Here is a 24988-nt window from a genome sequence, read left to right as displayed (position 1 = left end):
TTAGTGGAGCAGCACAGGCAGGCAAGGAATATTCCAGGGAATACAGTCTTGATCCCAAGACCACCAAACAAAACCTATGACATAGGAGCCAAGAAACCAAGTGCTTGCTGTGGAACCCTTCACTGTCCTGTCTCTGGGCAGGAAAACTCCCTGTGGCTTGGTAGAGGATAAGAACCAGCTCACCTGCTGGATTTCCTGCATGGCCAGGCGTATGGAAGAGCGGAGGCGAGGGAAGACTCGTTGGCTGCTCTCTCCAGAGCTGGGCTTGGTTCCACCCTTGTCTGAGGTCTGCTGGTTTTGGAAATTCTTGGTCCTCCTGAACCACTGCCGAGCAGGTTTGCTGCTGGAAGGCACGGAGGGACAGGACTGCTTCTCTGGAGGGGTGTCCCCCTTGTCTTTTGATGAACTCAGCGTGAGACCCTCCAGATTTTCGTAACACAAGCTCTCACTACTTTTCTGGAGAAAGGAGGAATGGATTCAGCAGTGGTTCACAGACCCTTCACACACACCAAACAGCACAATGAAGAGAAATACACATCTGTGTCCACTGCTGACATTCAGGGGGCAGCAGGGTGTCATCTACCTACCAGTGCCTCTCCCCCATCCCAGGACTCCCCAGCTAGCAGCATTTCCCAGTGCATGCAGAAATAACAAAGCTGCTTAGCCAGAATGGGACACCCCTCAACAGGAAGAGAGAGGAGATGGTACTGCAGTATCTCTAACCACTCAGTCAAGGCAAAATCCATGCCTGATTCTCTTTTCCCATTGACGACCCATGATATTCACCTGCCCACAGGGAACAGTCAGTATCTCCATGAAGGGCTGGATGCCCATGGTCTGGTGATACTGCACCAGCTCGGTGAGTGAGGTGTGAGCCCGGTCCTCCCCCAGGATGACGTAACGTGCATTGGGCTGCATCTGGATCATGTAGTGTCTGCAGCGGCCTTCGCCCCTGGGGAGAGGGATGGGCAGAAACAGTCATGACAGAGGGCCTCAGCATGTCAGAACCTGGTTCCTGCTTCCTGCACCTGTGGTCTCCAGAGGCCACTTGTGATCAGGATGCTCAGTAACAAGTACCACAGAGGCAGGAGGTGTGCTGTGCACTGACATGTGCTCATAGGTGCCACAATCCCCTTCCAGCCTGGTTTGCCTTCTCAGCCACAGAGTAACAGCCTAAGCAGGACTTCTACCCTTGAAGCCAGAGCACCCCACCCATAAACAGGTCTATTTTTTCAGTAAGAGACCGCAATATCCCACCTGCTACCCCAACCTCTCTGAGGCACCCACTACAGGAGAGGCTGAACATGATTCTCACTGGTTTCCTCTGTGGAGCAGGTAGTCTCCTGTCAAGCAGTTTTATAAAATCACAGAATTCAACCATTCTATGACTCTGTAATTCTAGGATCACAGAATTTAATGCAATGCTCAGTTTCATAGAATCACTTAAGATGAAAAAGCCTTTAAGACTCTCAAGTTCAACCCTTAACACAGCACTGCTGAATCCACCATTAAACCATGTCCTCAAGTGACACATCTACACATCTTTTAAATACCTCCAGGGATGGTGACTCCACCAGTGCCCTGGGCAGCCTGTTCCTGTGCTTGACATCCCTTTCTGTGAAGAAATTCCTCCTGATGTTCAGCCTGATCCTACCCTTTCACAGCTTGAGGCTGTGTCTTCTTGTCCTGTTGCCAGTACCCTGGAAGAAAAGGCTGACCCCCACCTTGCTACAATCTCCTGCAAGGAGTTATAGAGAGCAATAATATTTTTCCTGAGCCTCCTCTGTCCATTACCTACCGGTATGTCAAGATGTAGCCTGGTCGGCTCTGGCTGATCCGAACAAGAAAGCAACCCAAAGGCTTGTCAATCAGCAAGTTTTCAGCTTCCCTAGAATCAGGAAAGAGTTTTTCAGCAGACAGCCAGTAGTTGCCTTGCCACACAGTAGGGATTCACATCCTACCTCATGTGCTACACCAGCAGCATCCCAGGGAGCCCAGCATCTGCCCTACGTGTCCCTGGCTACAGGTCTCCTGACTCAGGTTTGGTGGTGCAGGAGGCACTAACAGGCTGAAGAAGCACAATACTCTCAGCCAAAGCCTCTCCAAGCAGGGCTGCTCCAAACCTGCTCCAGCAGCCTGATTGTGCAACAGCAACAGCTGTCTTCCAGTACTAAGCATGTCACAAAGCATCATTGAGATGAGGAATCTGTGCATGTGTGCACTTCCTATGGTTCAGGGATGAAGAAGTCAGGATGTTGTGGGGTACTGGGTAAGCCCAGCGCCTTGGAAAAGCACCAACTTGGATTACACTATCCTGGCTTTCTAAACTTCCCGCTGGAAAGAGGTCTTCCCCTTCTCTGCCCAACAGACAAAGCTCTGCTTTGTGCTTGTCATGTGCTTTGCTCCAGGCTAAAGGTGACTGCAAATCACCAGTGCAGTTTGGGGTTGCTCTGGCTGCTCCATTTAATGAAGCTGATCTTACATTGCTGTGTGAAAACTTAAGTCTCTGCTTAAACACTGGTGTGTTTGGGAAGGATCTACCACGTCCTTCATTGTGCAGTGCTCAGGGCTAGTCTATACTTGAATTCAGGCAACTTTGTCTTCCAGACACTAATTCCTCTCCATTCTTTCATCTGTGAACAAAACCATTATTACAGGTTAGGGCCTCAATAACTATCTTAAAAAAAATTAAAAAGAAATGCAGCTACCAGGGATCTGTGAACTACAGTAGTGAACTTTACAAAGCTAATATGCTGTGTAATGTCTCTAAGTAAATGTTCACAATGACAGCCTGAAAAACCCAAGAATATAGATCTAGTAAGACTGAAGGAAAATGGCCATTTGAATAGAAAAAAAAAGTTAGAAACTGGAGTAAAATTATGAGGGCGTTCAGATGGCAGCAACACTGACAGAGAAATCCCACCAATTACATGATATTGGATATTGGCAGTTAACAAGTGTAGAGCACCACAGATCAATTTGCACACATGTGAGACTACACTGCCATCCTGCTCCAGTCTGATCACTGGCATAATTAGCACTTCTCTGATTATGCCACTTCCTGACTCAGAAAGCAGTGCTTGACTCAGCCGAGAGAATGAAGTGCGAAGCACTGGTAGAAAAAAACTTCAAGCATTTAAACAAAGGCTTGTAAACAACTCCATAAAAAAGAAAGGCTTAGTGGATGTCTCTTCCAAACTAAGTAGAAGCAAATGCCACCTATGCTGTGCCCTCCTTAGACAGTCAAAAATATAAAAAAACTCCTTCCTTTTCCTGTATCAGGGGACTTTGGAGGAGGTTTGCCATTGAGTACTCACTAAAGTTCCTCTTAATACTTCTTAAAATAAAAGAAAGCTGAATTCTATATTCTCCTGCTGTAAACTGGGGTCTTCTGACCTATACTGAAACACAAAAAACAGTCATAATGAATCAACCTAGAAGTTCATCTTCATATTTCTGCAGATGGTCCAGAACAGGGAAAGTGCATGCACATATTTCCTCTCTGATTACTTTGCAACCCTCCCATCCCTATACAGATCTGTATTTAGGGACCCACAGTGGAGTTACATACTAGGAGTTTCCATTGTCACTACATGGACCTACATAAAGTTTCAGCATTTACAATCTGTGACAGGGACTCCCAGTCTTTCCCCTAAGAATTTGATGCTTGCAGATTAAAAGGGACAAGTTATGCAGGTCACTCCCACTCCTTAAGCAAAGCCTGGCCAATCTAACTTAATGCAGTCCTAAGGACACATTGGCTTCTACCTGTGGTCACGGTGTCCAGACTACTCACCTCCGACTGATCATCCCATGCAGCCAGCTTGGAAAGGCCCCATCATCCTGCATGACCTTCTGGGCCTGTGTCTCTTTGAACCAGCGGAGAGTTGCTCCTCTCTTGAGTTTCCTCATTTTTGCTTCTTCCCCAGTCTGTTCCTCAGTTCCCAGGAGAGGACGAGGCACAGAAGGTTTTAAGAAGTTATCAAAAGGAGTGGACTGAAAGCAAGGAGAGAGGGAAAGTCAGCATGAAAGCAAAGTCAAAGGAAGGGGACATTTGAAGAGGTCACTTCGGCAGGTAACTCCACTCCTGAGTCCCTCAAGGGAAGATCAGCCACCAACTACTAAAAGCTGCTTTCAGTTCCTCAAAGGTCCTGACCAAGATTTTTATCTAAACATAATAGGACAGGACTCACACTTCTCATAACAAAAATGACAACATTCTCTTGGGGCTGCACGCAGAAGGTGGATGGAGCAGGAAACCAGCACAAGTGGCTAAGGGGCCCCCAGCAGACCCAGTGTTGCTACCTCTGTTAGTTTGCTGCGTGGCCGTGGCACCGGTGGCTGTTGTGACTGATCAGAAGGATGAGGACCAGACTGAGGGCGCCTCTTTCGTGGCATGGGGACTGGGAAGGAGTTTCTTTCTGCAACAAGAAATAAGTAGGTGAAATCTAGCATCCAAGATCAATGAGATCCATTCTCCACAGGCCCAGGACTGGGATAGGCTCTGCTGCATGGATTATGTGGTCAAACCACAGCCTGGCCCTCCTTCCATCACAGCCAGGCAAACGACCTTTTGCCATGCTGCTTCTGCTCCTCACAGATGGAGCCACACTTCCAAAGAGCAGAAACATCATCAGCTCCCTGCCCACCACACTGAAGGAGCTCCCATCTGAGGGCAGGCCATCATGACCTGGAGCTTTCAGCTCTTCAAGGTGATCAATCACACCAGTGGATGTGCACTGGGTCAGTGTGAGTGGGAACAACTCACCTTGGGCCTCTGCTGCCAGTGCCAGCTGCCGGAGTCTTTCTCTCTCTGCCTCCTCCTGTAGCCGCTGTTCTTGAGCTCTCAGCTCAGCCAAGAGTTTTAGGAAACTCTTCTTGCATCTGAATCCCTTAAAAACTGTTCAGAAAAAAGCCATGGTCAGGAAAAAAATGCTGTCAGTGCTTTCGTAACTCTCTTGGGGAAGAACACTGGGAGATAGTTCTTCATCCAGTGTAAAGCCCTCAACACCTGATTCATGGCAATAAATAGCAATGAAAATTCTACTGAGAGCAGGCAGCCCAAACCCTGTGAGAACTGTCTTCTACTCTCTAAGATGCCAGATCAGAGATTTATAGAAATCAAATTACAGATCTCAGCTCTCATCTCTAATGCTAGGACACTGAATACCTAAAAATGAAAGCCTCACAGAATGGCCTGTTAACTATCCATCTCTCTGTCCTTCTAGACACCATGAAGGAGAGGATTTCCTTGATGCCAGCCCACAGGAAAACCTTTCCCATAAGCAGCCATCGCAGGGCTCACCAGGAGCATTACAGACATTGTGTGATCCCACCTGCTCTACGAGTTATTAAAACACATGAAGTGAAAGCTGCACATTCTCATGTCCCACTACCCACACATCTTCCCCATGGACAACAACAGTGCACAGCTTGTGACTGCCTGATGTTTGTCACACTGTATGTATGGTGCACAGCTGGAAGTTGCTCAGATGCTCCAGCAGTGCAACCCATACAGAAGAGAAGTGCAACTCGGGGAGATAAGCAGGGTGAACAGCAGACTCCTCCTCCTCCTGGCTGCACAGTGCTCACAGAGAGGCTGCTAGGTACCACGTAGAAAGAAAAAGAAAAAAAATAACAAACCAAAATTTCACCCCTTTTTGCCTGTCTCAGAAATCACCAATGAGATCTGCTTCACTCATTTTCTTCTCCCCAGTTCAACACAACCCACAAACAATCCTTACTCCAAAGGACAGTGAGCCACACCTCAGGACACAGCCTAATCATGTGCATTCCCTGCTCAGCCCTGCTCTCCTGCACACATTTTCCCTTTCCAAGGCAGACAGTGAGGGCTCTCCCTCATTCAGGATGAGCACTGGGAATGTGGGCATTTGCAATAAGCACTTTGACTTCACAGGGCCCTGACACAGAGATGGCTCCTGCCCTGCCCTTCTGTCCTCTGCACAAGTGCAAAGGTGGAACAGGGACTGCAGAAAAGGTTTTTCTTCTCCTGGTCAAAGATCAGCTCCTGTCCCAGTGCTCACCTTTCTGTATGATAACTGCTGCTCTTTCCAGTCGCTCCACATACTTTGCCAGCTCTTCCTGATGCCAATATTTAAAAAAAAGTCGAGACTTTCTGTAAAGTTGGAAGAGAAAGATGCAGTGAGAAACACTATCTAAACTTTTGTCCATTATCCTTTTAAGAGCCTATTCCTACAACCACAGAATTCTCCCTGAAGAGAACCAGGTGACAGCTTACATGTGTAAAATCTTAGGCTTCCCATTCCCAACAGCAGTGATCCACACTTACCCACAAATCCAGCCTTTCAGCTCTGTACTTTGCAATATCTCCAAGCAGCTGAAAGAGATTAAAAAAGAGAAATAAATCATTTTCCACCCAATGTGAACACCAATTTTTTTAGTTGCATAAGGGAGCATAAAGTGCCTCGGGAATTCCCAACAGTCACTAAACTGGATATCAGTCTGCAATGCACCTTGAGGTGTAGCTAGGATCACATTTGGGAAGAACATCAGCAAAAAGGGTCCCCAGAGGCAGATTTACTTCAACTCTCTGGAAGGCAATTCTGTAGAGCCTATTTTATTGTCTTTTTCCTGGTTTTGTTTCCAGGCCCTTTGGAGGATACAAGTTGCAAGGTCAGCACAGCAAGACTTCTGGGACAAATTCTGTTTTCCAATTCCAGTTTCATTTTGCAGACTCCAGTGATAAAATTTGGGTCACACGGAAAGATTCTCTTACATTTGGAACTGAAAGCAGCTCTAGCTGCAACACACAGACAGTTTCTCTCTCCTGCTAATCCAGGCTGTGAAATCATAGTGGCACTTTTTACTAATATCTCACACAGGAAAGCAGAAGTGTTTTTTCCTTTTATCTCAGCCAAATTCCATAGTGCCACAATCCATATCCACAGGATTTTTTTTCTGAAATGCATCCCATGATTTTTGTGTCCCCAAACACACCACACTGCCTGTTTACAATAATCTCTCCCCCATCTATGAGATTCTCTTTTGACCTCAGTTGGATTTGAAATTCTTACTGTTCAGAAGCATCAGGAAGTTCAAGGAAGAACTGTGAAGGCAGGAGGAGCTACTGCCAGGAGAGAATTGTTCTACGAGATGATTCAAATCCTTTTCTTAAATGACTAAAAAAAAAAACTCTCAGCTGGCTTCTTTACATGATTCATTCCCACTATCAATCACAGTTGACACTGGCAGGAAGGAGAGGCTGGGAAAGTGGAGAAGAGGAGGTGGGGAGCTGCTGCCTTAGATGTAGGGAGGAAAATGATGGCAGGGTAAAACCCTATCCCTCTGCAGAGCTGGAAGGATGTTTATGTGTGTAACAGTTGGGTTCTAAAAGTGCTGATGGTATATTTTGACTGTACAGAGACAAAATTCTTGCTTTAGAAACATATTCTCTAGCCTGGGAGACATTCAGTGCTGGCTGCTTTTTCAGCATTGTCTTAATCTTCTTCTCCCATGTGGCCATCAGGAGAAAGGCTGGAGAAGCCCTTGATAGCAGTACTTCAGTGACTGACATGCTGAGTTCAGGGGACACCCTTGACCGCTACTGTCACTCCCTAAATTAAATACATGGGTCAGTTTTCATTCATAGCACAACAAGGATATACAGTAATTGAATTTAATTCCTACTTAACAATTCAATAAAGATTTAATTCATCATGGTACCAAATGCTCTTTAAACATTAAATGTCCTTGCCTGGGATGCAAGGTAATGTGTTTCCCATTACCACAAAATCCTGTCCTCTTTTTGTCTGTCCCTTTTACTTGATTTCCCATGCTACTCAGAGTAAAAACCTGAAGAACAAACCAGGCTGTACACAACAAAGTTAGTGTTCCTACCTCTCTTTTGTGAGGGGAGCACCAGGTTTAACTAGAAGAATTCTGTATCTGTGGAAAACAAACCAATACAAACACATAAAAGCCACATCCTTGATAGGCTGAGCTGATCCTTATCACCCTGACAGCAAACAACAACAAATCACTATCTTTCCTACTCAGCCTCCCACAGCAAATAACCCCCTGACCTCAGACCACATGCTTCCAAGGAGCAAGGAGCCCATCTCTGGTTATCAGGGTCACTTCCCAAATAATATCTAACAAGGAATATTCAGAGGTTTTAAAAGACCTTTCAGCAAATTCCTCAAAGGAGGGTCTCCAGGAGAAACCATCTCTTCGGATACGGATTGTCTCCAGCAGTCCATTGTACCGGAGCTGAAGCAGCACACAAAGACGATCAGAAAAACAAAGAGAAACAGGTCATTAGGGCATTGGTTTACTCCTTTGCAGGCAGAAGTTTCTTCATTCAGCCCTAAATTTCTCCAGTTCAAAATTAAAAAGTTTTTTTCTGAAAACATTTTCTTGGTTAATAACAGAATTTACCTCATCCTGGAACTCTGATGGTTAACTGCTCTGAGTTAAAAGTTGGAAAAGTTAAAAGTTGAAAACCACAAAAAACAATGACTGAAATAACTTCACCTTCCAGCCATGGGTACTTCTTTGCCTCTGTCCCTTAGAGGATAGCTTCATATTTGCAAATCGAGACACAGAAGTACTCTGAGGCATGGATGAACTTCCTCTTAATCCTATCCTTTCTTATATACATTAAAGAGGCTGCTGAACTTTCTGAACTCTTCCAATCATTTTCAGTATTCTTTAAAGCATCTAGACCTCAGACCCGACAGAATAACCAAATACAATCATATAAGTGCATTTCAGATCCCATTAACGCAATCCCATCTTGGTTTCTACTCAGAGTTGCCCCGGCAGATGGGTGAGAACAGTCTCCTCTGGGAAGCAATTTTTCCAGAGTAGTGTCTGTACCAGTCCCATCAAGGGGGAGATGCAAAGATGAATCCTAGTGCCTGACAAGCAGATCTCATTGCATTCATGAAAAAGAAATGAGAGCGATCTAAGACTGCAAAATCTGGACCGAGTAGTTTGTGTCATAAAAACAACCAAGTACTTGGAATCTTTACACATATATTAAGCGTGGCCACTCTTTCCCTTGCAAGGGGAGACAAGTGAGTCACCTTCCACAGCCTTTTGGTGGAATCTTCCCTCCCACTCAGAAGCGGCAGAAATCCATGTAAAGGACACTGTTCTTGCTCACCTGCAGCAGCACCACCTGATTGTCCAGCACACCTGGCTCCTTCTGGTTATTGGGCTTTATGCAGCGCACAAAGTGTGGGTCGGCAGAATACATCCTCTCCATGAGAGCCATCAGGGAATGCTGGCAAGGGCAGAGGAAGACCAACAGTCCATTAAGCCAAAGCACTGCCAGATCTGCAATATCCTGCAGCAGGAATGTTTTCTCACCCTGCAGCAACTTCTGGCAACAACAGTGCCCATCCCACTGTGATCAGCCCTGCTCAGCAATCAGGAAAACCCCTGTCTACATAATGTCTGCATTAACCATGCTTAGCACTCTGGAAGCAGTGCAGTGATATTTGGAGGGACAAAATTTTCAGTTTTCATCTCATGGGGTATCTCAGGGCAGCGATACTGTACCCGGAACTGGGCTCCAGCAGACTGTTTCCTTGTGCTGTTGAACTTGTCATCTGCTCCTGGTATGACCTGTAACCAGACCAAAACAAAGGATCAGCACGGGAAGAAGTGCTTGATTGACATCTGGAAGGCAGATGGCAAAAAATGAGGGAGAATGGATGTAACAGAAGGGAAGACAAGCTAAACATATAAATGGCAGAAGCAAGCACAAAACGTGGTAAAAAACAAAGGAGAAACTGTTACAAGCTGATTGCTGACTGTTCTTATTTTAAACCAACTTCTGCCTGCCCCTTTTCAGCCAGTTTCTCAAATAATAATTATCAGGTAACATTTATCAATTGTGATGTGGACCTTAAGTGCAATACCTTGGCTTTCACATGAGGCATCAGGGTCCCTGTCCTGGAGAGAGTGGCTGGAAGAACAGAGATAATTAGCTGATTTTGTACCTTCGTTTGCAATCCAGTAGGGCTAAACATTCAAACCTCACTTCACACACAAACCTTACAAATACTGAATCACAGGTCATTATGTTTCACCATGTAGAATTACAAAGAAAGAGCTAAAAAAATGAAGAAGAAAATGCAAATGTATGAAGCACACAAGGCAGGCAATACTAATTTCTGCCACTGAGAAGACATGACAATCAGGCTATTAAATAAACTTAAACGACTTTCAATTGAATTATAATCAATGAGCATCTAATAGTGCAGAAGAATGGCACAGGCAGCAAATGGGGAGCTCACCTACACTCAGGAGGTTATTAAAAGTCAGATAGATTCTAACTAATCCAATAACAGAATGAGAAAATCAGGGAAGTTTAATTTACTAAAGGATCTACTAAGAGTCTTGTGAATCCTTGATGCAATGGCTTCATGTAAATCATAAAATCACAGAATGAGGTAGGCAGTGTATTCTGGAGGACATCTAGACCAAACCCTTTGTTCAGCACCTAAAGCCATTGCCCAGGCTGGACAACCAACCTGAGTACAGGTTATGTCTCATATTTATGAACTTTCAAAGAGTTGGGACTAGGCTAAGTAGCTACAGTAACAGTGCAGAAATGGTAATGAAGAAAGATAGTCTTGAACAGTAGCAGAAAAACACAGTGGACAATAGAAAAGAAATTCCTCTATTTCTTGTAAATCCCAGAAAGTAGAGTGAATGGGACCAAAAAATTACAGAATTTCAGTATGAGAATTACTGTGTTCAGACAGCTGATTTCCAAAGAAGCATCCACCTGACCTTTCTCTAAATTTTTAATTTAATGAGAAGCCTTGGAGAATCTGAAGGCTATTTGATAACTGGAAAAAGGGAGTGTAGTGGTAGTAGAAAAATAATGCATGACCTGAATGTTTTTTAACAAGTTGTGAAGCTCAGTTTTTAGAATCCATGACCTTGGCCAATTTCATGTCTAAACAAGAACAGAGTGTAGAGAAAGGACCAGTGGAGACAGTCTTGCACTGGCCTTAGAGAAGATGGGAAGGCATCTGAGGGGTGGCTAATTCTCTGGAAGGGGATACAACCTGCCTTTCTTTCCATAGCAGGGAATAAATAGCTCTGACAGCTCTGTACATGCCAGGAACCCCACTCCAGGCTGCAACATTCCCAGAGTCCCCCTGGCACTGCCAGCTGTGAAACATACTCTGTGGAAAACATGAGATTCATGGCCAAACTTAACTCCTGCCAAGGTGGGCCTTGGCTCATGATGGATGTGCAGGACTTGCCTGTGAACAGCACACTGAGCAAAGGGGTGATGCTGTTGATGAAGAGCCCACGGACATTGGCTGGCAAGGTGTCTCTGTTCTTCTCTAGAAAGCCCTTGGCAGCATATTGTACCTGGGGAAAGGCCAGCAGGTCATTATGGGGAGCAGTGCCCACAGACTGTCTGTAAAAGCCACTTCCACAGCCTGCCAGGAGCTGATCATGTGTTAAACTCTGAGCATACTCTGGCTTGCACATTAATTCTTTAAACATACATGCACCCCATTCAGATGCCAGCCCTGAGGAACAAAACCATGCACATGCCAGAGGCATCAGAACCACAAGAGTGCAGCCTAACACCAACACATTCACCTTTTACATGTTAAATGTTAATTTTTGTAATAATGAATGTCACAAATAATAACTTAGGCAACAATGCTGAGATTACATTACTATGATGCAAGTTACAATGACCTGAATTGTCATATTTGCTCCTGTTCCAAAAATTATCTTAAATCAATTCAACTTAATGTGGACCAATGCATTCAATACTGATGGCAGTAAAGTTACATGCAATAGTGCTAAATCTCAAGCTGCTTAGATACCAGTGAATGTGTAAATAACTGCCTCCACTTTCAAAACATAAATTATCTGCTGTTTACACACTGTTCCCAGTTGTTTGAGAAAAAACAGTCACTGCTATGGTCTGGAACCCAATGAGTAAAGAAAAAGCCTTTAGCCTGTCCTTTGGTGCTCCACAGTGGACACAGTACTTTTACTTATAAATGACTATTTTACAATAGAGTTCTAATAGAATGGTGATTAGAAGAATAGCAGTTTCTTCTAATGTCCTACAGTTCTCAGAGGTAGCCACACTTTCCCCAGGTGTCTTATCTTCCTGTACCTTTTGCACAAATCACAAGGAATTCTAGGAGGCAATCCGTTGGAACACATCACTTCTGTTAGTGTCATCCTCAGATCACACGTTCCTAAACATCAAAGTCTTATTTATCAGGTAACATTTCCACCCCCTCCAACATACACTACAACAGCATTCTTCCTGCAAACAATACGTACTTTCCCAGCATAGTGCATGATGCTGAAGCCCAAAACACGACCTCGGGCTGGCTGGAAGTGTAAACTCCCTTTAAAGCTGCTGTTTAGTTTATCCACAAATGTCTTATCAGTTGCCTGCAAGAGAACACATTTTGTAAGCTGCAACAGAGGCCTGATGAGGATACATGGAATCAAAACAAAGCCTTGGAAGTATCCTTGGCTGTGCAATAGTCTTCTGCTGTACCTTCTCTCTGACTCCTCTCAGGGATGTCAGTGTCACTAAACTACCCCTGATCTGGATGTTCTGACTCATAAGTCACTCATGGGGACACCTCTGCTCATCCTGCACTCCAACTCAAGAGCTTTTTTTTGTAGTCCAGGTATTCATTGGTATATTAGCCCCCAGAATATTTTCTCTGCCTCTTCTTTCATACACACCTGAGGGAACGCACTCTGCTCATCCAGAAGAGACAGGAGCCCAAGTGGCTTGGCCAGGAGCAGATTCTGCAGGCAAGAAGATGCATAACACATACGTAAAGCAGGGCAGGACATCCTCTCTCACCCTCACCACAATTTGCAGAGATTCTTCCCAGGTGAATCTCTTCCTCATGGTAGAAAGAGCAAGATTTTTCTCTTGGCTGGACAGAGCAATTATATTCTGTCAGTCCTCTCACTCACCAGAATAGGTTCATTATTGTTGAATGTGATGGTCTCCCAAGGCAGCCCTTCTTCCTTATAGGCAGCCTGCTCCAGCTGGAAAATGTGCTGAAATAAAGAAAAAAGAGGCTGAAGCACCCATCAGACTTGGCTAGATAAACCATGAACATCTTCCTTTCTTCCCTGAACAAGAGGATGGAGGTGTGGCACTCTTGGCCACAGCATGAGAGGTCCAAGATGTAGCTGCTGTTCTCCGTGGCTCTCTGTAACCCTGGCATTCACTGGTGCTAGTGCATAAAGCAGGAACACTTGTCAGAGTGTAAGTGTCCCTGCTATTACGACTTTGGTTACTGCTTGATCCTTCTACCTCTTCCTTTCCTGTCCCTGCTCTCTATCCTGCTTCACTATTTACTATTTCTGTCCTTCTAGGCAATAGATCTGTTTTTCCCCAAGCTCTCCTGCATGTGCCAGGTAGAGCAGTGTTCTGCTTTCTCTGCCACACAAGGTGAGGTCACCCTCAGCAGACTTACATGGTTGAAGAAATGCTGCAGCTGCTCATTGGCCAAGTTTATACAAAGCTGTTCAAAACGATTCACTGCAAAGTTTTCAAACCCAAAAATATCCAATATGCCTAAAAAAGGGAAGAAGAGCACATTATGGAACCTGCAGACCATCCCTGCAGATTACTGTGTACACCAACACACAACTAAATCTCTTATCACACAACTCTTGTGGCACAGAGAAAATGTGGCCAAGAGAGACACCAGTGGCATCTCTTCCACAGTTTGAAGAGTTAGTTAAGAGAAGACCGATGTCAGCTTGGTTTCTCTGCTAAGACAGAGTGCCCCAGAGCTACAGCCTCACAGTTGCTTCAGATCAACTGACTGCTCGGAGTCAAACAAAGCCCTACAGGCTTATCTCTAGCAGGGTCACAGTTCTGATAATGCACCCCAGCATGCAATCTCTGTGAAATCTCATGCTGTGCCTGTCCTTCATCGTGGCTGAGGGGTGCACATTTGAGAATGGAACAGGACCAAGGAAGGCAGAACTCACCTATCTCACTCAGTTCCACCTCAGGATCCACATTTTCAGCCAGCAGCTCATTGATCTTACAAACAATCCAGCCAAACACTCGGCCATAGGCCACCTTTGCAATTGAATCCCGAGCATCTGCACAGAGGAAACAGCAGCAACTCACTGATGGGCTTCACAGGAGAGCAGGGAACAGCACACACACGCTGGCTCAATACATCCACCTCTAGCAACAGTGCTTGTATAAAGCTGCTCTAAAGATCAGAAAAACAGTGCATTGTCCCCACCCTTTGTAAGTGGGAGCTGTAAAAACAGCAATTTAATTGCAAAATCTTCACAATCTTTCTACAAGATCAGTTATGCCACACCAGGCATTTTTGAGTCATGCCACTGTTTGGAATATCCAGATACTTGCTTTCCCCTCTGAAGATATACTAAGTATGGTTCCCCTCACTGCTGAACTAAGGGAGAAGCTCCAAATTTTACTTGGAAAACTGGATGGTTCTCTTCCTCCTAGACCACAGTTACTAAGTGTTTAAATGCTGAAGGCAAGAAAAGGACCCAATTGATGGAAAGCTTGATGACAGTCTAAGAAGGAGACCAAGTTAACATTATGTATGAATAAAGATATATGTATGAATAAAGATATTTTATTGTTTAGAGAGATTTGTAAAACAGAACTGGCTAATCTCATTTCACTTTCATTTTCTTCTTTCATATACTTGAAGCTGTATTCTTTCTTTTTAATTAACTTTTTTAGATTATTTTCTTGTTTTACTGAAAGGGAAAATAACACCTCACATTTGCTATTTCACTCTTTTCACTCCATTCCTGACACTGTGACATCTTATTGTTCTCATGGTTCTTTCTCCATCTATTACCTAGAGCTTTGCACAGTGCCAGCACTCTGCAACAGGAGCCTTCTCCTCTTTTGCACAAATACCCAGAATTTCATTCTGGGCTGGACTGAGGCAGAAAGCAAAGCTAATTCCTTGGTTTCTCATTTAATCTCTGCAGTCTCCTGGAGACCAAACAAAAGCAGCATTCATGGCCCTACATGTCAGTTAGAGACTAAATAGATAAACACTGACATACTTGCCTCTGTGTGAGAGGAATGAAGGGGTGCAGAAGGACATCTTTGTTCCAAACAAGCTGCACATGTGTGGGGATACCCTTCCATCAACAGTTTTTCTAGCCAGCACATCTGCAATTCATTGTGTTTCCTACCTTCTGCCTGCTGCTGGGTGTGAAAACGCTGGATCTGTTCCCCTCGGGTCACTGATGTTGTACAAATCAGGCATTTTAACAGCTCATCTTCCTGGACTCCAAACTGACCCTGGGAAACAGGAAATAGACAAGGACAGACAGTTGTAACCTCTTACTCTGCTCGTGGAGATTGTGTCTGCCTATGTGCAATGGGGTCATGATTCAGGCTCAGGCCTTTGAGTCCCACTGTAAGGCAAGCGCTACTGCTGGCACCAGAGTCAGATGTGGGCTCTGATCTGCTCCTCCCCTGCAGTGACCAACCTCTCACACTCGGTCTCAAACACTTTTTGTTCAGCTCTCCGAGTGCTGCCACCTTTCACCTTCTTTAGGAGCCGCGCCAGTCCCCGCTGAGTGGTTTAATGACTTATTGAACAGCACCACACCGAGGTGACTGTGCAGATGCTGAAGCATCAGAGTCACAGGAGCCCACAAGAGAGGCAGGAAACAAAGCAAACTCAGACACACTGAACCCCTCAGTGATTTAACAGGAATTCCCCTCCTGTGGGCAAGAAATGAGGAGCAGGCTTTCAGAAACAAGATAAAAATAAGTTGGCTGCTGAACAGACATAGGTGGTTGTTTCAGGTATGGTGTAGGAGGGAAACAGGCAAAGAGATGGGAATGAAACTAAAGAGCAAGGGTGTTGGGATTTCAAATAGGTCAAAATGAAAAGAACAAAGAAGGGGAGAAGTATGTTACTTTTTTTCCTGTGCTCTTAACAAAGCAGTGTAACTTCTTTATCCCATGCAACAAAAAAAGAACGGTCCTTGGAAATACAACTTCTTTATCTGTGATAATTTCATGCAAAGTAGTAGAAAGCTTAATTCAAGATAACCAACAAAAAAAAAGACAGCACTTAGAGTGGCATTCTTGGACAAAATCTAGTGAAAACACAGAACTAGTGTGCAGATATTGCACACCTGAATTTCTCCAAGGTGCTGTCACACTCACTAACATAAAGCAGTTTTAAAAAGCTTGTGTTTTATGAAGTCAGCAAAGTATATGCTGACTTTGTAAGACACTGGTTCTAGACACACAAGAAGAAGAAGCTGAGACATATGTCTTTAGGGATCAATATCAGTGAACACAAATGCTGTCATGGGGTCAAACTGTACATTTCCAAAAAAAACAAACCTTGTTCTTTAGAAACCTCTCCATTCTGAGGCAGAAACATCCTCTGGCAGGAACAGATCCTACAGTCACTCAGCCAGCGGGGAAGAGCATCATACCCATAAGGTTTCCATCAACATTTCTTGTGACTCACCGCTGCAGCCTTCAGCCATCCCTGAGAGGCTTCACTGACTTTTACAGACCCATTGCTCTCCTCAGGCTCAAAGGTCACATTGCCAAGAGACAGCACACCAGCCAAGATAGCCTGCATGTCCACTTGCTCCTAAAACACAAAAGAAAAGTGATTGAAAAACCTACCAGCATGTAGCATGTACAACACAGAGGATCCAGAATTTGGAGAGGTTAAGAGAAGAGGCACAGGCGACCTGTGGGAAAAAGCTCTCTACAAAGTCTGGCAGTATCAGGTGGTCTGCAAGTGACATGGAAAATCTAGAGAAATAATTAGGACTGAGCTTCAAAGGAGCAGCTAGAAAGAAACCCTCTGCCTGCAGGAAGCATAGATGGAAATGAAACAGCCCCAGGACTAACCTGTTCTTGGAAGCCCACCATGTCAAGGGCATTGCAAACCTCTTGGTATTTGTGTTTCCAGCGTTCAGCTACTTCCTTTGTACCAAATCGTCCACTTATGTACCTGAGAAAGTGCATATGCCATAAAAACTGTCACACAGTTGGCACTGCAACTTACCCCACGGGAACCAAGGAGATCACCAGAAGTGGAAACATGAAGGGGAAATAAACTTTTCCAAGGTAGTGCAGCAGAGACCCCAGACCTCCCAACTTCCAGGGTGATCCCACTCCAGTTTTCACTCACTCACAGATACAACCCCAGGGAAGAGAAAAAACTCCATTATGCCATTTTCCCCTTCACCACCCATCACCAAGACTAAACTAGGGTCTGCCTTTGACGCACCTGTAGAGGGAAGGATCCAATAACCCATACATCTCCTTCTGCTCTGAAGATAGTCCAGCAAACATATAGTAGAAGATGTGGAAATTCCTTTCCCCAGTATCTTGTTGCACCACCCGTGACTTCTCTAACAGGTACTCACTCAGCTTTGCACCTTGCACTGCACACAAAAAGGTGACAGGGTGAGGAACTTCACTCTGGGGGACATGAAGCTGCCTGGGCTGTCCCATATCTCCTCTGTGGTGCCAGGATCACAGAGGCATCTAAATTAACTTTTCTGTGTGCAAGACCCTCTAGGCTGCCCAGCACACTGGAAATGGACTTCTTCATGCCTCCTGTGGTCTTAGAGATTACTGTTCACCTCTTTTAGCAGAAACAAAGGCCTCTTACATCACAGAGTATTGCTGACACTTACCCTGCACTCTCACTCTCATATCCTTCCCATACTCACACACTGCCCAAACCCAGGCCTAATTCTATCCAGATCCTATCCAACTCTGGTTGCTGTGTGATTCTACTTAATTGCACACCCTACCCACAAGTAACCATGCACCAAAATTTTATCCTTCACAAGTTTTGGATACTCAGTCCACTCCCTGCAGTTCCTAACCACTCCCCAGACTAGTCCCCAGACCTTGACTTTACCTGTATTTTTCTGGAAACGCAGCTGTATGTATTTTCCAAAGCGGCTGCTGTTGTCATTCATCACTGTTTGGGCATTGCCAAAAGCTTCAAGCAACGGATTCACCTAAAACAAGTGAAGAAGCAGAACAACCATTCTTCAGACGAATTGGTCCAATCTAATTGACCTGAAAAACCTTATCTTTACCATTTGCTATTCAGAGTTCAGCTGGAAAAGGAACCACTCCATGAATATGGAGGAGCACCTATTTTATCTCTGCCTGGATAAAGAAATTCAAAGAGGCAAATATCACAAATACTAAGCAGCATGAGAATAACGATCATCAGTACAATTGAAATGATGGGATCTCAGTAAGGTCACTGAGTCATTTGTTAAAAGATAAGGTTGGTATAACCTATTTCCACACAGTATCTGTTGTCAATAAATAAATTGAGTGCTATACAACAGCAATAACCAAAGTCATCATGGCACTCAGTTAATGTAAGTATGACAGCTTAGCTACTGAAACTGGTAGACATATAGACATTATAAAGAAATTAATGGAACAATCAGACCAGCTTGCTAAGGTGGATGCAAAGGTGGCAAAATGATCATTTTTCTGTATTTGAGCAAAGGATGCCTATCAAGTGGAAGAACAACGTCTCAGAATAGAAGCTGGACAGTCTGTTGAACACAGCTTTAGGGTATGACTGTAATTCCCCAAAGGACTAACATAGTCCTTGGATATATCTATAGGAACCAAATAAGATGCACATTATTTCTTCACTGTCACCTCTAGGCTTTCCAAAGGCAGCTCATCTGTTATTTCCAGTGAAGGAACTGCAGGCTGGTTCTAGGCTCTCTGCTGAGCAAACACAGCTCTCCGGCTTGTGGAACCTGCTCAGGTCAGAAGAAGCCTGGAAGTGTGGCCCAAGCCAGCTCTAAGCAGAGACAGCAGGTGTATTAACATATCAACCCAGCACAGGCATTCACCTTGGATCCACCACGGATGAGACCACACTGAATTAATATGCCATTCCAGAGCCCAAGGCACAGCACAAGGCATTTGGTTTATGTGTCATTATATTGGTCACAGGAGGAACTAAAGCTGTTTTCTGTGAGGAAATGCCAGACACTTTCCCCATGTCCAACAGAGCCAATGCCAGCTGGCTCCCATACAGACCTGACACTGGACAAGGCTGAGCCCACCAGAGACAGTGGCAGCGCCTCTGGGATAAAAACTGCTGCACACCCACAGAAGGGAGAAAGGAGTGAGGCTGTGTGAGAGGAAGAGCTCTGCAGCCACCGGGTCAGTGAAGGAGGAGGGGCAGGAGCTGCTCCAGCTGCCAGAGCAGAGATTCCCCTGCAGCCCCTGGTGCAGCCCATGGTGAGGCAGCTGAGCCCCCACAGCCCCTGGGGGACTGGGGGGAGCAGAGATCCACCTGCAGCCCCTGGGGGACTGGGGGCAGCAGAGATCCACCTGCAGCCCCTGGAGGAGCCCACACCACAGCAGTTGGGTGCCCAAAGGAGGCTGTGACCCCATGGGAAGCCCTCCTGGCAGGACCTGCGACCTGTGTGGAGAAGCCCATGCTGGAGCAGGTTTGATGATAGGACTTGTGACCCTGTGGGGGGCTCACACTGGAGAACCCTGTTCCTGAAGGACTGTACCTTGTAGAGGGAACACAGATTGGAGCAGTCTGTTCCTAAAGTACAGATGTACAATACCCATTGGACAATACTGACATTGGAGCAATCTGCCCCTGAAGGACTGCATCACATCAAGGCACCCACTCTGGAACAGTCTGGTCCTGAAGGACTGTTTCCTGTGGGAGAGATCCTATGCTGGAGGAGGGGAAGAACATGAGGAAGAAGACATAGCACAGATAATCTGTGATGAATGACCTCAACACCCATTCCCTATCTGCCTGCACTGCCTGAGGGAAGAAGGTAGAGAAACTGGGAGTCAAGTTGAGCCTAGGGAGAAGGAAGGAGTTGGGGAAAGTGTTTCAAGATTTGTTCTCAGTTCTCATTATCCTACTCTGATATTAACTGGCAAGAAATTTAATTTAATTTCCCTAGCCTGAGCCTCTTTTGTATGTGATGGTTGCTGCTGAGTGACCTCACAGTCCTTATCTCAACCCATGAGATTTTGTTATGTTTTTCTACCCCTCCTGGTTAAGGAGGGGGAGTGATGGAGCGGTTTGGTGGGCACTGATTGATGTTAACCTACCACACAGAGAAAGACGTCTATGTTTCTACAGGAAATGTGAGAAGACAGATAGTAATGTGAAGTAGTCCAAGAACTCACTCTTCTTAATCTATCACGCAGAAGGTTTAAAGTATGATTTGTTTGAAAGAAAACCTCACAACTCTCTGGGGAGAAATTCAAGAGGAAATATTTCAGGCCCAAAAGTTCAATATATTTTAAAATGAGCTAGCAAAGATATATGAAAAGAGCAAGGATGGCAGTTAGCCAGCTAGCAGGTATATGCCTGGCAGTATAAGTAGCCAAGGATAGGTTACTAAAGTGTGTGTGAATTCTTCATCCTTCTTTAGCATTAAAGCAAGATCTCATTTTTCTAATTAAAGTCCTTGTTCTAGCTCAAACAGGAACTTATTTGGAAAAATGCCACCAATCTCTTGTAACAGAGAATATGATAAATGACTGAAATAGTTTTCTCCAATTTAAGAATCATCTCCAGAAAAAAAAATTACTGACCTATTAACCCTTCTAATTTGTGGCCAGATATCTCACAATTCTTATCCTCTATTTTCTTATGTGTCTTATGTGTACCTCCCTGATTTCCAAGGGTGATTCACCAGCAGGCTTCCTAAGCCTAACACAAGTTGTCTTGCAGCAGTGTTGCTTCTGCACCTTCAAGCACCATCCTGCAATGACCTACCTGAAGTATCTGCTGTTCCAGCTGTAAGTTGCCTTTGCATAGGTTCATTATGTGCTGCAACAACAACTTCGTACTCTCTGTTTTCCCAGCACCACTCTCTCCACTGCCAAGCAAAAGCAAAATAAATTCCATCAACCTTAAAGTATAGTTGTTCTGCCCCTTTATGGCTCAAGTACTCCATTACTTGAGAGTGCTCTACAAGAGTTTCACAATTTTTTCAGCAAAATCACATGTGTGAGTAAAATCTCACACACCACAGCTTTACACAGGGTGTCCCATGAGGTTCTGATCCTTCATCAGGGAATTTTTTCCCAACTCTCCAAGGGAGTACAAATATACCCTATGTTGTCACCTCTGGATGGGATGTACCAGACAGGCCATTTACCCTGCTTCAAAAGTTATCTGGTGCATCAACTCCCTTGCATAAGCTGGAGCCAACAATTTCCTCTTTTTCCAGAAAGATTTACCCTATCTGCATCACATCCACCCCTAGATACCGATCACGAGGTGCTGTGGCAGTCTCAGATCTCGGGTGTTTCACACATCCATGTGCTGGACAGGTGGGGATGCAGGTGTAAAGCTGCCCACATTCCCACAGTGCCAGCAAAGCATGTCACTGTGCTGTCACACATCCACGTCACTCTGCTGACAAACATTCATGGTGCCTCCACCTCCAAGTCAAACAACCAGCACTTGGAAAGTGCAGTTTCCCCTGTCCAGGGAGAAGGAACATACAATCAGTGAGACAGCATGTCCTTAACTGACAACATCACACCAGCTGAGAACTTCAGCATATGCATGAAGCATATGAAAAAAAATAAATGCAGGAAATGCTGGAGGTATACTTGAGGGCAGGTCACCATTTCCTTTGAGCTGACCTTTGAACACGTGGCGTGGCTTTATTGCTTTGGAGCTCCCAGGGGCTCTACACTTGGTATAAAGTATGTGTCACTGGTGGCTAAAAACCTCAGGTACTACAGCAGGCACCTGATCTCAAGCACAGGTCTGACCACAATCATCCAAATACATACAAACAAAATAAAACCGTTGTGCCAGTTGAGAACATGACATCTAGTGCCCCTGGTCTTCCCTTCTCCACAAAAACAAACAAACAAACAAACAAAATATATAAATCCAACAGCACTTCCATGGTTCAAGCTTGACCTTAGACCCTCCAACAAGCACAACACCTTCACGAGGTCCTGTAAGCATGGCAGGTGTGTAACTGCCCGCAGCTCTGATAAAATGCAAAGTCATCTTCAGGTGACCCAAGTGCTGTGCTGCAGCTGATACAGGCTATGAATAATGTCCTTTGGGACTGGGAAGGCAAGAGGAGCCAGTAGAATTTGTAGCTGGGGACAATTTGGCAGCAATGAACACTTAGATCTGGCAGCAGCTGCTTCATCCAACATCATCTCCAAAGAACGCTATCCAGTTTACTGTTCAAACTCAGTTGGAGACAGTATAGAGACCACAAGGGCCAGCAGATCCTGATGTGTCCCTGTGCTGTTGTGGTGAACTGTGGTCTAACAGGAGTGACGTCATCTTCCCTGTTCATCCCAAATGTGCTCATGAAGGAAAACTTGCTAATCAGTGTTTCACCACCCATAGAGAGGAAAACCACAAACTTCCTGTGGCAGTAACATACAGACTAAGTAAAAGGTTGCAAGATGCACAGATGTGTATCAGACTCATCTCTGAACTGCGGGCAGAATACAACCAGACTACTGACCACTTAGTAAATTTTCTCACAGGTTACTCCTTCTCGTCTTCCACCTCCTAAGACAAATACAAATACTGTTCTCTATCCCCCAGAGCCCTACCAGGAGTGCCTCTTGCACCTACTGACTCCACAGTCACTGCCTCCTGAGAGCACTTCATGTAAAGCACATGTACCAATGGCCTGAAGGCTACTGAAATGAGTTGGACTCAAGTACCCCTCAAAGTCAGCTCATAGTCCCACCAAAACACTCAGCAGTGATTCAGCAATTGACTTCCACACAATGCACACTGAAAGTACTGATAAAATGATCAGAAGGCAAGTATGAAGGATCATTAAATCAAATAACTGGCAAGCAGTATTTTAACTCAGGCAATATTTAAATTGTTCTCTACAATACTCAGTTCTAGGGACGGGATGAGGCAGTTAATGTTTCAAGGCTTTCTCCTTCCTGTTCAATGCTTTTTCTGCTAGTTGACATTGTTTGAAGCTTTGTCTGCTAAATGATGCTACCTTTTCTGGTGCAGAGCTCCAGCAGAACAAGAGAGACAAGATGGAGTGAAATGTTCATGATACTAGTAGGTTCTTTGGTTAAAAGAACCACTTTTCCCTGACTTCTAATACGCAGAACTGCCAACAACTTTAAGATCCTCCACAGCCAGATTCCCAAAGACCTCAGAGCAGAAAAACATGCTTTAATTCTTTCTGCTCTTTGGTTACACTTGGGAAGCTCTGCTTTGTGAAATTTGGTTCTTTCCATTATCATCCTTCCAACTTTTTACAACAGCTTTTACCATGGTAGTTGTGTTGCCAGAGCAGAGCACCCACTGGCTTTTTCCAGAGCTGGATTCCAGAGACCGGTTCCCCATCAGAAGTGAATTTGGCATCTTTACTGCTGTAAAGATTGCTGGCCGAGCTGCTCCACAGAAGCCAGTTTTGTCTGCCCACACGTTCTCATGATGCGCCCGCTAATTTATCTCAAAAGCAGTCAGGATGAAGAATGTGTTGCCAGAGAAGATGTATTTTGACTCACCACCTGAACCTTGGGCAGGGAGATCCCAGCGAGAGCTCGGGGGCCGCCCCCGGCCCCCCGCCGGCCCCGGGACCCCCAGCCGCCCCTCACCTGATGAGGATGCACTGGTTGCGGGGTCCGCCGCCCCCGCGGCCCAGCATGGCGTGGTAGGCGCGACTGGCCACGGCGAAGATGTGGGGCGGTAGCGCGTCGGTCTGGAGGCGCCGGTACCGCTCGGAGACCTGCGGGGAAGCAGCGGCGGAGAGGCGTGAGCGGCCGGGGGGGAAGCGGGGCGCGGCGGGGGGCACGGCGCTCACCTCTCTCCCGTAGAGCGGCAGCGGCTGGAAGGGATTCATGGAGACGAGGATGTCCCCGATGTCGGTCTGTGGGGACGGGACAGCCGAATCAGCCGAGCTCCCGCCGCCGTCCCCCGCCCCGGCCCCCGGCACTCACGTAGATGTGCTGCTGCAGGAAGCGCTCCCGCAGCCCCGCCAGCAGCGCCGCCTCGTCCAGCTCGGCCAGCGCCGCCAGATCCCCGGCCACGCCGGCCGGGGGACCACGCTCCCCCAGCGACAGCGACACCGACACCGACACCATCGCCACGGCCCTGCCCTGCCCTGCCCTTCCCGGCCCGGCCCCGCCGAGCTCCGGCCCCGCCCCGCCCCGGGACCGCCCGCCGGGGCGGGGCCCCCGTTTGAACGCGGGGCGGCGGCGGAACCGGCAGGTAACGGGCGGCGAGGGCGGCGTGGGGCCGGGGCCAGATCAGAACCGGGGCCAGAGCCGCGACTGGAACCGCAGCAGGTGTTGGTGTCATGTTGCGGCGCGTCCCGATCTCCCCCCATGGAAAGGTCCTAGGCAGGATGAACCCTCTGAGCAGCTCAGCTTGATTTCGGCGGTAGCCCCACTCCGGTCACAAGGCTCAGCTGCATGACCCATAAAGATCCCCTTGGCTAAATTAGTCCCTGATTCCACCAAGTATTTCCTGAATTAATGAAAAAAATTTGGTTAACGTTTAGAAATGTTTTTCAACGGACTCATTTTTTTGTTTTGTTTCGCTTCTTTTTTTTTTTTATTTGAAACATTTCTTTAAAACATATTTAATTTGACTAAAAACACACAAGCAAACAAACCAGAACCTGATAATGAGTAAAATGCTTCATTTTTGGTCAAGAAAACATTCTGTTCAATCCTGCAAGAATTTTAATGTATCTTTTCTCTATCTTCACTGAAAAAAATATAATGCCCTTGGTTTTGACTGATCCAAAATGCATTTTTAATACCCTTGCAGCACAAGCAAACTGAAGGAAGGCTAGGTGCATATTTTAGTTTCAGTATTAACTTCTGCAATATTTACTCCTTTACTTGTCAGGGTGTCTGAGGACTGGCTGTGGGCTCCAGAGTTTCTCCTTTCTCCTTCCACTTTCTCTAACCCCACAGTGT

General features: G+C 45.7%; 1 protein-coding gene across 1 annotated transcript; it reads right to left on the bottom strand.

The window, feature by feature from the left end:
- Nucleotides 1-24145, bottom strand: LOC134057006 (myosin-IIIb-like). The gene is made up of 28 exons (XM_062513974.1): nucleotides 24002-24145; nucleotides 23866-23931; nucleotides 23660-23790; nucleotides 20817-20919; nucleotides 17937-18039; nucleotides 17295-17451; nucleotides 16913-17015; nucleotides 16518-16646; nucleotides 15217-15325; nucleotides 14011-14127; nucleotides 13488-13588; nucleotides 12979-13065; nucleotides 12739-12804; nucleotides 12322-12435; nucleotides 11268-11379; nucleotides 9909-9955; nucleotides 9547-9612; nucleotides 9149-9268; nucleotides 8165-8250; nucleotides 7879-7926; nucleotides 6311-6358; nucleotides 6045-6136; nucleotides 4769-4900; nucleotides 4306-4421; nucleotides 3797-3996; nucleotides 1799-1888; nucleotides 787-952; nucleotides 1-456 (listed from the first exon to the last, which is right to left on the bottom strand). Exons 1-28 carry the CDS (start codon nucleotides 24143-24145, stop codon nucleotides 1-3), a joined length of 3309 nt encoding a protein of 1102 aa, XP_062369958.1.
- Nucleotides 24146-24988: the final 843 nt, after the last annotated feature.

Source organism: Cinclus cinclus, chromosome Z (genome assembly GCF_963662255.1).
Source record: "Cinclus cinclus chromosome Z, bCinCin1.1, whole genome shotgun sequence".
Taxonomy (NCBI): Eukaryota; Metazoa; Chordata; class Aves; order Passeriformes; family Cinclidae; genus Cinclus; species Cinclus cinclus.
The sequence above is the reverse complement of the archived record's forward strand: the minus strand, read 5'-3'. Positions and strand labels throughout refer to the sequence as shown.